This window comes from Myotis myotis, unplaced genomic scaffold (genome assembly GCF_014108235.1).
Source record: "Myotis myotis isolate mMyoMyo1 unplaced genomic scaffold, mMyoMyo1.p scaffold_m19_p_5, whole genome shotgun sequence".
Taxonomy (NCBI): domain Eukaryota; kingdom Metazoa; phylum Chordata; class Mammalia; order Chiroptera; family Vespertilionidae; genus Myotis; species Myotis myotis.
The window spans coordinates 68,995,233-69,008,368 of record NW_023416357.1 but is presented as its reverse complement, the minus strand read 5'-3'; the positions used below and the strand labels follow the sequence as shown (position 1 = coordinate 69,008,368).

Here is a 13,136-nt window from a genome sequence, read left to right as displayed (position 1 = left end):
AGTTTCCCAAACAAGGTAAAACTGTTTTCCTGTGGCATTGCCATATAAGCCTGGCTGCCCCATCTTGTTGAACTCTATCATACAGAACAACTCAGCAAAAACATGTCAGGAAGTAGGCCAATACCATTTGAAAATGCCTCCAGAGATCATCCTGCTTAGCATTCGAGTAAGAAAATGTCTCCAAATATGACTGTAAAAATAGAAAAGTTAAGGTTAGAATAAATCACATCCTAAAGCAATTTACATTTATTGCCTTCCAGGTAACATTTTGTAAACTTACCTTAAGTGCGCTGATAAATAAATTCTCACTCAGGAAACTAGAAAGCATCCGGACCATAGACGCTCCCTAAGACATAAGAAGTTGTCCATGATTTGAACAAAATTCAATATCTAAATACTGACACATTCCATTTCAACAAGCATTATGCTGGGCTGTGCTCCTGACTGCATTGTGCACTTTAGCTGAATAACTTCAGCTATTCTAAAACATTTTAATAAAATAGTAGACTGTCACTAATTAATAGGTACAAGGTGAACTAATGCCCTACATATAAAAAGTTCAGGGTACACAAAATGTTTTAAATTTATATATATATATATATATATATATATATATATATATATATATATATATGGCAAAAGTAAATTTGTACCAAATAGAAGTGTCTAGGTCTAAGTGTCTAAGTCTATTCATAATGGTAGATGGTACTAAGCACCTAAGATGTGCTTGATTAATATTTACCAGATAATAATTGATTTAACCACATTTTCTGAAATCTATCTACGGAATAAAATTAGGGTTATTTGTATCAAAAGTTGTACAATAGCATATTAGCTTATGAACTTTGGAATCTATTTTATGCAACTTTCTGCAAGAGTTCAGAACAAAAGGAAATATATGACTGATTTTACCTTATTGTAAGTAAATATGTCAAAGAGCTCACTTATTTCACTAATTTCTGTGAAATTTTCCACCTTCATGGATACAGCTCGAGACACCAGGGAGTGATCTTCTCTGAGAACATCATGTAAAAGGTTAGAAAAAAACACTTCATTCTAAAAGGAAACGATTGAGCCACATTAAGTTCTGAGGTGTCACAGAAACACAAAGTTCAATGTTCCCAAAATACTTTAAAAAACTGACATTGAAGAAGGGAAAAACAATAATTGAGAAGTGCTCTGTGAGCTACAATATGCCAAATAAGCAAGAATTCCGTGAGTAATAAAATTCTAGGATACTTTCCTTCCCATTTGGTGTCTTTCTTTATTTCAATTTTTAAAAAATCAATTACAAGAGCTCCATATACCTTTTTCCTAAGGAGGTTCCTGGGGGGGAGGGGAGGGGGAGAATAGTATCTTTTGGTGGTTTTAATCCTCTAGAATTTTATAGAGAATTATTAAAATCTAATATTAATCTAATTACTAATAGCAAACCCTTAAGATCAATCAGTATCTCTTTCATGGGCATTCATAAACCAAAAGCATGCCATATTTATAAATTCAAAAGAATGCTGATATAATAATTTGTAATTGGAAATAACAGATTGGATTAACAGTTTATATATAACTTATCCTTATCTAATAAAAGAGAAACATGGTAATTGGCGTACGACCACTACCCTTCCCATTGGCTAATCAGGGGCGATATGCAAATTAACTGTCAGCCAAGATGGCGGCCGGCAGCCAGGAAGCTTAAACTGAACATGAGGCTTGCTTGCTTCAGTGACAGAGGACTGCAATGTTCCCCGCCTGCCTTGCCCGCCTCTCAGCTTGCAGGTTAAGAAACATAGTAACAAATAGAAGCTAAAAAAAAACCCAGAAACCAGCTTTCAGGGAGCTGGGATCTCAGAGCTGGAGTTGATACAGAGTTTCGATTGTAGAACCGAAACAAACCAGATACCTGCTTTCAGAAGCAGAAGCCTCAGAGCTGGAGCCAGGCTAAAGCTGGCCCAGAATAAAAAAAAGAAAAAGAAAAAAAGGAGCAGTTGGGAGCTTCAGTCACAGCCTGAAAACAGCCCTCAGCCCCTAACCCAGACTGGCCAGGCACCCCAGTGGGGACCCCCACCCTGAAGGGGGTGTGACCAGCTGCAAACAGCCATCATCCCCTCATCCAGGCCAGCCAGGAACCCCAGTGGGGACCCCCACCCTGATCCAGGACACCCTTCATGGCAAACCAGCCAGCCCCCACCCATGCACCAGGCCTCTATCCAATATAGTAAAAGGGTAATATGCCTCCCAGCACCGGATCAGTGGAGCCACGAGGCCTCCCGGCACCGGGATCAGCGTGACAGGGGGCAGCGCCCAAACCCCCTGATCGCCCTGTGGCTCTGTGTGTAACAGGGGGCGGGACCACAACCTCCCTATCAGCCCTGCTCTGTTCCTGACAGGGGAAGGCGCCCCAACCCCCTGATCGGCCCTGCTCTGTGTCTGATAGGGGGGATTTCCCCAACTCCCTGATCGCCCTGCTCTGTGTGTGATGGGGTAGAGCCATAGCCTCCCCATCGGCCCTGCCCTGAGTGTGAGAGTGGCGGCGCCCCAACCCCCTGATCGGTCCTGCTCTGTGAGTGACAGGGGGGAGCTCCTCAACCCCCTGATGGGCCCTGCTCTGTGCATGACAGGGTACAGAGCCCCAACCCCCCTGATGGGCCCTGCTCTGTGCGTGACAGGGAGCAGTGCCCCAACTCCCCTATCAGACCTACTCTGTGAGTGACAGGGGGGAGCTCCCCAAACCCCTGATGAGCCCTGCTCTGTGGGTGACAGGGGGGAGCTCACCAACCCCCTGATCGACCCGGCTCTGTGCGTGACAGGGGGGAGCTCCCCAACCCCCTGATTGGCCCTGCTCTGTGCGTGACAGGGGGCAGTGCCCCAAACCCCTGATTGGCCCTGCTCTGTGCATGACAGGGGGTGGCGCCGAAACCTCCCCATCGACCCTGCCTTGAGTGTGACAGGGGGCGGTGCCCCAACCCCCAATCAGCCCTACCCTGAGCATGACTGAGGGTGGCATCACAACCTCCCGATCCGCCCTGCTCTGTGCATGACAGGGGGTGGCACCCCAACTCCCCAATCGGCCCTGCTCTGAGCCCAACCAGGGGCTGCACCTAGGGATTAGGCCTGCCCTCTGCCACCCGGGAGCAGGCCTAAGCCAGCAGGTCGTTATCTCCTGAGGGGTCCCAGACTGCTAGAGGGCACAGGCCGGGCTGAGGGACCCTCCCCCTCCCCCCCGAGTGCACAAATTTTTGTGCACCGGGCCTCTAGTACATTATAAGAAGGCAATTTGTTATATTTTAATAAGAAGTACAGAACTCTATAAAAGACTAAATCTCTCTGACCCATGACAAGGGCCATTTCTTTCTGAAGAAAAGCTGAAAGGATAACCAAAGTATAGCCAAGAGGTGCATGAGGTAAATGAGCCAAAGAAGGAACAATGGAGAAGTTGCAGGAATAGCATACCCTGGAGAGCCCCTGATAATCCACATGAAACCTCTTTTGGGGGTCCCATATTGACTCTCTCACCCCTGGTCGGTGTCAGATAAACTTTCAAATTCTGCCCCACTTGCATTAACCTATGTTCCAATCATCACTCTCCCATTAGCACAGTATTTTTAGATTTATTAATACCATTGATTAGGCTCTTATCAAACTCTGAGAAAGCCTATCATTTAGGGCAATGCATCACACTAAAGACAATCTTTAATGTCAATAAAGATCACCTGGGGATTTTGTCAAACTCATATTCTAATTCAGTTGGTCTGGGGTGGGGCCTATATTTTAACCAGATGCCGCTGACATTGCTAATTTGAGAATCACACTTTGAGTCACAAAAATTTAGGGGCGACATCTACATAAGTCTGATCTTATTCATTAAGTATAGGTTTTATTAATTTAACACTCAAGAGTTCTGCATCTGCATATGGTTCTCTGATTTTCCTTCTCAATTTCAATCTAATGACTAGATTAAAAGTCCATGATCTCTCAAAGATTATTGAAACAAGGCCTTAAGCTTAAAAATTTTTTTTTCAAAGCTTATGTTAATTTTCTCAAGTGCCAGGATCTGATGCTCTTCTAGCAAGGATTGTATTCACTCTGCTGCACAATAATTGAGAAATGTAGGCTCAGAAAAGAGTAATTAAGAACCAATGATGAAAAAAATAACTAAATGATACAAAAAGAGCTAATCTTACCATCTAAGTTTCAAAAACACCAGTAATATGTTTTCATCAAGTTTCCCAGATATGACAATCCCTTAGCCATTTTAGTTGCATTAAGAGGTACTGATTGATGTTAATATATTCTATTTAATTAAGAACAGGGTAAAATTTTAAAAATGGGCAGAAAACCTGAATAGACATTTCACCAAAGAGGGTATACAGATAGCTAATAGACATATGTAAAGATGCTCAACAACACTAATCATCAAAGAAATGCAAATTAAAACCACAATGAGATACCACTCCACACCTGTCAGAATGGCTATCATCAGTAAATCAACAAACAACAAGTGTTGGTGAGGATGAGGAGAAAAGGGAAACCTTGTGCATTTTGGTGAGAATGTAAATTGGTGCAGCCACTATGCAAAATATTATGGAGGGTTTTTTAAAAAATTAAAAATGGAACTGCCTTATGACCCAGCAATTCCACTTCTGGGAATATATCCAAAGAAACCCAAAATACTAATTTAAAGGAATATATATATCCCTATGTTCATTGCAATAGTCAAGATATGGAAGCAACCCAAGTGTCCATCAATAGACAAGTGGTACATATACACAATGGAATATTACCAGGTCATAAAGAAAGAATGATATCTTACCATCTGTGACAACATAGATGAACCTAGAGGGTATTATACTAAGTGAAATAAGTAAGTCAGAGAAAGACTAATACCAGATGGTTTCACTTATATGTGGAATCTAAATGACAAAATAAACTAATGAGCAAAACTGAAACAGTCTTATAGAAACAGAGAACTGACTGATGTTTGCCACAGGGGATGGAGTTGGAGGGCTGGGTGAAAAAGGTGAAGGGATTAAGAAGCACAAATTGGTAGTTACAAGACAGTCACAGGGATGCAAAGCGCAGCATAGGGAATAGAGTCAATAATCCTATATAATAAAAGGCTAATATGCAAATCGACTGAACAGCAGAATGACCAGTTGCTATGATACACACTGACCACCAGGGGGCAGACACTCAACACAGGAGCTGCCCCCTGGTGGCCAATGCACTCAACCAGAAGCTGGGCGGTGCTCAGGATGTCTGACTGATGGAAAGTGGGCCTAACCCGGCAGTTGGACATCCTCCAAGGGCTCCCAGACTGCGAGAGGGTGCAGGCCAGGCTGAGGACCCCCCGCCTAAGTGCACAAATTTTGTGCACTGGGCCTCTAGTATTGTAATAATATTGTAACTATATATGGTACCAGGTGGGTACTGAGAAAATTGGGAGAGAACACTTTGTAAAGTATATGACTGTATAACCACTATGCTGCACATCTGAAATTAATAAAAATAATGTTGCATGTAAACTGTTATTGAAAATAAAATTTAAAAAGAACATAGAGAGTAAATCTAATTATTTTTGGGGAATGGAACTTCTTTATTGACTCTAAGCATAGAGGTTTAGAGTATATGGATAGGGCTTTTGAAGAAAACTAAGATTTACTACATGTATATAAAGTTTATATATATGAAAAGAGTCATATAAACACACACACACACACACACACGCACACACACACACACACACACACACACTGGCTCCTTGAGAGCAAGAACACTCCCGGGTGCTTTCTCTGCAGAGCACGGTGGTTAAAAGCATGGGCTTTGCAGTCAGAGAATTTGGAATTGCATCTCACCTTTGATATTTAATAACTCTGAAACCTTGCACTTAATGCTTCCATGCCTGTTTCCTTAACTATAAAATAGAAAAAATAACAACTACATTCAGATGATTGTTTTGAGGATTTAGATGATGTGTGTATAGAATTCACAGTACCTGGCACTTAAGTCCAAAGTACTCAGTTAATGGCAAAGACCATACTACTGTTGTCACTCTCATCATTACCCTAGTCATTAGACTAGATCCAGACAACTGGGTTATAATCACAGTTCTGTCCCAATCAGGAAAATGAACTTGGAAAGTCAGTTAACCTTTTTTTTTTTTTAATATTTTATTGATTTTTTACAGAGAGGAAGGGAGAGGGATAGAGAGTTAGAAACATCGATGAGAGAGAAACATTGGTCAGCTGCCTCCTGCACGCCCCCCAGTGGGGATGTGCCCGCAACCAAGGCACATGCCCTTGACCGGAATCGAACCTGGGACCCCTGAGTCCGCAGGCCGACGCTCTATCCACTGAGCCAAACCGGTTCGGCCAGTTAACCTTTTGATACTTCTTTCTGCTGAACTATATAATAATGTCCAATCCAAGGGAGAAAGAACAGAGGTACCACAGAGCAGCTGGACTGCAGGGTTGTGGACATTTTATAGGATATCTGAAAAGGGGAGAGTAGGTGCATGGAACTGGGACATTCAGAGGTTGCTATATCAGTGCTTCCCAGAAACCATGATTTCACAAACAGATGCAAAAAAGTTTTTTTTAAGTCTGTAGGGCTAAGACAGGTTTGTCAACTTTTTATTCTACCATCTTTTAAAAAATATATTTTTTTATTGATTTCAGAGAGGAAGGGAGAGGGGAGAGAGAGATAGAAACATCAATGAGGAGAGAGCATCATTGATTGGCTGCCTCCTGCACGTCCCCTACTGGAGATCGAGTCCGCAACCTCAGCATGTGCCCTTGACCAGAATTGAACCCGGGACCCTTTAGTCCGCAGGCCAACGCTCCATCCGCTGAGCCAAACCAGCTAGGGCACTACCATCTTTTTAATCAACAAAAACCAAACATTATCTATGTACCATCACCATCCTTTCATAAAAGAAGGCAAATTTTATTAGCAATACATTCTTACAAACTCCTTCAAAGTGGAGAAGTTTAGCCTGCAAGGAGGAGCTGGCCAGTGGAGATCAACATTTCGAATGACAATACATTCTTTGAATGAGTGGGGGCGGGAGAGGACAAGAGGACAAGAATCCAGCCTGGGAACCACTTGGGAGGGGAGATGAGGGAGAGGCTGGCAGAGAGCAGCAGGAAGAGCTGCCCTAAGCATCAGAGAGGTGGCGGGAGGCAGGACCAGAAGAGAAGAAAGGGCCTCTGGTTTGTTATAAAGGGGTGAGGTCTGTGTCAAAGGATGATATTAAATTTAAACACGTAAACATCTAAGTAAAATAAAGTCAATTTAGCTTTTTCATGACATCCTGAAAGCACTACCTAATTACTCTAAATAAATTATCAAAAATATAACTTAGAGTTGAAATCATCAGAATTGCATACCCATAAATTTATCCTTTTTTTCATATTACCAGTTACTCAAAACAGCAAAATAATATGAGCTATAATATATAAACATCAGCTATATAATATATAGTAGAGGCCCGCTGCACAAAATTCATGCACCGGCCTGCATCCTCTAGATGTCCACGACCCCTTGGGGGATGCCCACCCTCACAATCCAGGATCCCTCGTTCCTTACAGCCTGCTTGCTCACTCCTTATCACTTGACTTGCTGCTCCTCAGCACTGCCAAGGAGGCGGGAGAGGCTCCCGCCACCACTGCTGCGCTTGCCAGCCATAAGCCCAGCTTCTGGCTGAGTGACGCTTCCCCTGTGGGAGCGCACTGACCACCAGGGGCAGCTCTTGCGTTGAGCATCTGCCCCCTGGTGGTCAGTGCTCATTATAGCGAACGGTCATTCTGGTTGTTCCACTATAATGGTCGCTTAGGCTTTTATTATATAGATTATATATCAACTATATTATATGTGAAATTATATGTACTATTTTAAATATATAATATAGCATATCACTTATCATTAAAGTCATAGACCACTGATCACAACCGCTTTAAAATTTAGGTTAGGTAGGAATAAGTGAAAATAACCTAAAGTCAAATAATAGGAAAAGATTATACACATATACCTTATAAGGTTATATAATAACATGTTAGGCAACCCTTTAAAAACCTTGTTTTCAAAAATAATTAATGATTTGTGGAAATGCTTTTGATATCATTTGAAGTTAAAAAAGGCATTATACATTTCTGTGTAATTCCCACTTTTATGAATATTTACAATAAATAAGCCTAGAAAAAGAAAATACATTAAAAAGATAACACTGATCATCTCTGGTATTACAGATAATGTAGTATTACTTATATTTTACACATTTTCAACAATAACTATGCATTACTTTTATAAGTAGGAGAAAAAATTACAAGTAAATTTGACAGACATACTTACTCCTGAGAGTTTAGGATTGAAGTAATTAACTACTCCAAACTCAAAATGAGATGCAAATCCTTCATTGAGCCAGATATTGTTCCACCAACTCATGGTAACCAAGTTTCCAAACCACTTTTGAAAATGGAAAAGAAAAAGAGTTTTCTTAAATTTAATTTAGGTAATATTTCTTGAAATTGCATGTTAAATAAATGTAGAATCAAAGACAAACTTTATTTGCTATCAATAAAACAGGAATCCAGAAAACATGTTGTTTTAACATGAAGAAATATTAGTCATGCGCTCATTTCCCTGAAACAATTATTTCACATTCAAAGATTGAAAGCAATTTTTGTTTTAATATGATGTTCAAAAATAATGAAAACCAGAGTAACATTTCTTAAACTGTCCACTTTGCCCATAAGTTAAATAAAGCAGAAGTTCTAAATGTCATGTAATACCTACTAATTACAGCATCTTATCCTCTAAATAAACTACAGCAGGATTTGGCTGTAAGCAGTTATTATGTTTTAAAAATATGATTTGATCTGTGCTGTGTACAAATCACTCAAGTAATCATGTTCTGCAAAATGGCACCGCTATCCTTATTTTCTATTTGAGCTTAATAGAAAGAAAGTGTCAAACAGATGATGAATAGAATAAGGAAAGAAAAACACAATAATTTCCAAGACCAACAAATCCACACCCTAGTATTTAACCAAATTATTAGAACAGCTGTGATGTGCTAAGAGTCAGCCTGTATTCCAAAACAATGTGTCACTTAGGATATAATAAAAAATGACACCTTGGGTGACTGATCAAAACTTGTGGAAGTGTGTGTTGACTGTGTAACAGGGTGTTTGTTATTCAACCCCAGTAAATCACTTTCCCAAAATTTCTAATGAATCTATGTAACAAAATAATTTCATAGTTTAGTTATTTCTTTCTTGACTGGCTTGTATTAATGGAGTCAAGGTCAAAAGGCACATACGAAAATTTCCATCAAACCAAATTTCCATCAAACTGAACTTCTCCAACCACAACATGAAAGTATACAGTTCTAATGTAATGAGCTTTGTTTACACCAGTTTTGGGGATGCAGCTCGAGGATTAATTATCACTCATCTCATTGACACTAATATATTGTATATATTCTTTTAACCTCTCTTCCCCCACCCCCCACCCCAAAAAAGAGCTTGTAACAGCCTGCTGATGAAATGTGGATATCTTTCCGTAACCTTTCATGAGGTGCCTTACTTTGAGATGGCATGAAAACAAATAATCATAGCTCTGCTTGGCTTATTTTTCCTGAAGGGAACTTTTCAGAGCAAGTTAATCCTTGGATGTAAATAGCTAATCCTCCAATGGACTGAAAGGTCTCATCACTGTGATCCATCAACAACTGTTCAGATCTACTCAGGATGTGATTACATAGAGCCTCCCTTGTTTTTCTCATTATATATATAGATATTGGAGAGGGCAGAAGGGAGAGAAGGAGAGAGAAACATTGATCAGCTGCCTCCTGCATGCGTCCTACTGGGGATTGAGCCCACAACCCAGACATGTACCCCTACTGGGGATCAAACCTCTAGCTGCATGAGAAGACATTCAACCAACTGAACCACACTGGCCATGGCTCCCATTTTATTTTTTAAATATTTTCTTTTTTAGAAAGAGGGGAAGGAAAAGGGAGAGAGAAACATCTATGTGAGAGTGAAACATTGATTGAATGCCTTCTGCATGCCCACTACCAGGGAAAGGCTGCAATCCAACCAACTGACCCATACTGGCCAGGGCTCTCATTGTCCCATTTTTTGAATAAATTTTTTAAAAATTTGGTGTATGGCAGGTGCTGTTGTTTTTCTTTTTTTACTTTGTGTTTTGCTATTTTTGGTAGAGCAGCTGGGAAACATCTTCATGTGAAATAAGAGAAAACATTTTACCACGTGCCTGATGCCCAATCTCGTGGGAGACGATGTGGGAGATCACTGTCTTTTTTTCTGTTAGTTGCTCATCTGGTTTCAGCAACAATAATGACTCATCAAATATCAGTAATCCCCAATTTTCCATTGCACGGTTGTCAAAAGTAGGCAAGGCAATCATATCTGAATGGAATTCAATGGAGGACACAATAGAATCATTCTTTCAAAAAATTTGAGATTTCCAGTTATAAATATCTCAAAGTTAAATCATATAAATACTGAAAAAATACAAGTAAATATGTATAATCTGAGAGTAGACTTTAAAGACAAATACCAAAGACAGAAGCTAGAAAATAAATTGTTTTTATTATATAAAAACCAAATACTTTTAATGAAGGACTTATATCCAAAATATACAAAGATCTCTTAAAAGTCAACAATAAGCAAATAAATAACTTTATAAATTTGGCAAAAGATCAAAACAGACATGCCACTAAAGAATATATACTTGCCTTAACCGGTTTGGCTCAGTGGATAGAGCATCGGCCTGCGGACTCAAGGGTCCCAGGTTCGATTCCAGTCAAGGGCATGTACCTTGGTTGCAGGCACATACCCAGTAGGGAGTGTGCAGGAGGCAGCTGATTGATGTTTCTCTCTCATCGATGTTTCTAACACTCTATCCCTCTCCCTTCCTCTCTGTAAAAAATCAATAAAATATATTTAAAAAATAAAAGAATATATACCAATGAAAAATAAGCATATGAAAAGAAGTTCTACATCATATGTCATTAGGAAATTGTAAATTAAAACAATAATAAAACAGAAACAACAAGATACCACTACACACCTATTAGGATGGCTAAAATCCAAAACACACCACCAAATGTTGGAGAAGATTTGGAACAACAGAAATTCTCATTATTGCTGGTGGGTATGCAAAATGGTACAGTCACTTTGGAAGAAAGTTTGGTGATTTCTGATAAAGCTAAATATAGGCTAACCATACCGTCTAGCAACTGAGCTTCTAGGTATTTACCCCCCTAGTTGAAGATTTATGCCCACACAAAAACTTGCACACACATGTTTATTGCCTCTTTATTGCCCAAAATGAAAAGCAACCAAGATGTCCTTCAAAGGCCAATGGATAAACAAACTGTTGGACATCCATACACTAGTGTATTATTCAGTTATAAAAAGAAATGATCTATCAAGCTATGGGAAGTCGTGGAGAAATCGTAAATGTATATCACTAAGTAAAGGACGCCAGTCTAAAAATTCTACATATGGTATATGGGAACTCTCTAAAAAATAAAGTCTATTTAAAATTAAACATTTAGTTCACTAAAAGACACCATAAACAAATTTGAAAGGCAAACCACAAACTGGGAAAAGTATATATCACAACCAGACAATATATTTTTAGTAAATAATTCTGACAAATTAAAAAAATATCTGAATAATTCACTAAAGAAATAATTCAAACAGCCAAAAATCTTACTAAAATGTTCAACTTCTTTACTAATCAAAAACAAAGATTAAAATAATGGTATAACTTAATCTTTTAAATGTATGAGAAGCTTACTAATTAGTACTGGTTAGCATTAGTATTAATAATTAGTTATAGGAAAACTGGCACATGGCCTGCTGGTGAGGTGTCTTTTGGAAGCAATCCAGCAAAATGCTTCATAATCTTTAGAAATGTTCCTACCTTTTGACTAAATCATTCAACTTTTGGAATCTATACTAAGGCAAATATCCCATATATTTGTAAACATTTTCTTACAAGGGTTTTCTGTAGTGTCCTGAAAGTAGTCCCCCAAAGTGGTAGAAGCAGTCCAAATATTCAACCACTGAGGAGTAAATAAAGTAGTTTGTCAAGTTGAATATGTAGGTATTCTATGTCTTTAAAATGACAATAAATAATAGCCTGGTGTGGCTCAGTGGTTGAGCATTGACCCATGAACCAGGAGGTCACAGTTTGATTTCCAGGCAGTGTATATGCCAGGGTTGTGGACTCAATCCCCAGCAGGGGACATGCAGGAGACACCCAATCCATGATACTCCTCATAGTTAATGTTTCTATCTCTCACTCCTTCTCCCTTTCTCTCTCTGAAATCAATAATAAACATATTTTAAATACAATAAAATAGAATATTTAATTATCTGGATCATGTCGATATATTTTGTTAAAAAACAAAGAAGCAAACAGAGAAAGACAGAGATCCAGACTGACAGGCAATGGGACATACCCAAATTTCGGCCATGGTTATATCTGTGTGGCAGCATTGCAGGAGATTTTTCTTCTCTTTTATGTGTGTGTGCTTTCCCCTATTTTTCCAAATTTTCTACAGTGTTATCACTTATTACTTTTGTAACTAGAAGAACAATAAAAGTTTTTTCTATTTTCTTTTGCTACTAGAAGAAATCTCATTCGTACAATCTGTGCTACATCTGTCCAGTGAATGTTCCATGCTGTGCTAAATTCATTAATTTAAGTTGGCCTTATACAAGGTTGAAGCTGACAGTGTGTAGTAAAGTGTGTACCCAGGTCATTTCATAGCCTCCACAGATAATGCTCTATTATCTTGGGTCAAACTTAGTTGCCTTAGCCTAAGTTTCCCATTCTTCTAACCTTCCCTTTCCTTCACCCACTCCCATCCCACCACCAATGCATGACAAAGGAACAACATACATTTACATGATACCCTCACTCTAGAGAGAGAGAAAAAAAACATTGAACAACTTTCTAAGCTGAGTGGCTCTTTAAGGACATACTGTATAGATCTATGAGAGATAAAATGTTTACATATTTCCTCAAGAATCATATTATATTCACACATGATTCCAATTTTATATAGCAAAAATTCACAGATGGGACTCTTAAATCCT

At 39.3% G+C, this 13,136-nt stretch overlaps 1 protein-coding gene across 4 annotated transcripts in view; it reads right to left on the bottom strand.

Annotated features, from left to right (window-relative positions):
* LVRN (laeverin) overlaps window positions 1-13,136 on the bottom strand; it is a 68,034-nt gene that overhangs the window by 30,572 nt on the left and 24,326 nt on the right. For all 4 annotated transcript variants that reach the window (XR_004967642.1, XR_004967643.1, XM_036310031.1 and 1 more), the window contains exons 5-9: window positions 10,276-10,430; window positions 8,347-8,460; window positions 913-1,056; window positions 281-346; window positions 125-190 (exon numbers count right to left, since the gene is read on the bottom strand). Coding sequence is in view for 2 of the 4 variants with exons in the window: in XM_036310031.1 (XP_036165924.1) it covers window positions 125-190; window positions 281-346; window positions 913-1,056; window positions 8,347-8,460; window positions 10,276-10,430 (545 nt within the window). In the remaining 2 variants the exon portion in view is untranslated. The remainder of the gene's footprint in view (window positions 1-124; window positions 191-280; window positions 347-912; window positions 1,057-8,346; window positions 8,461-10,275; window positions 10,431-13,136) is intronic.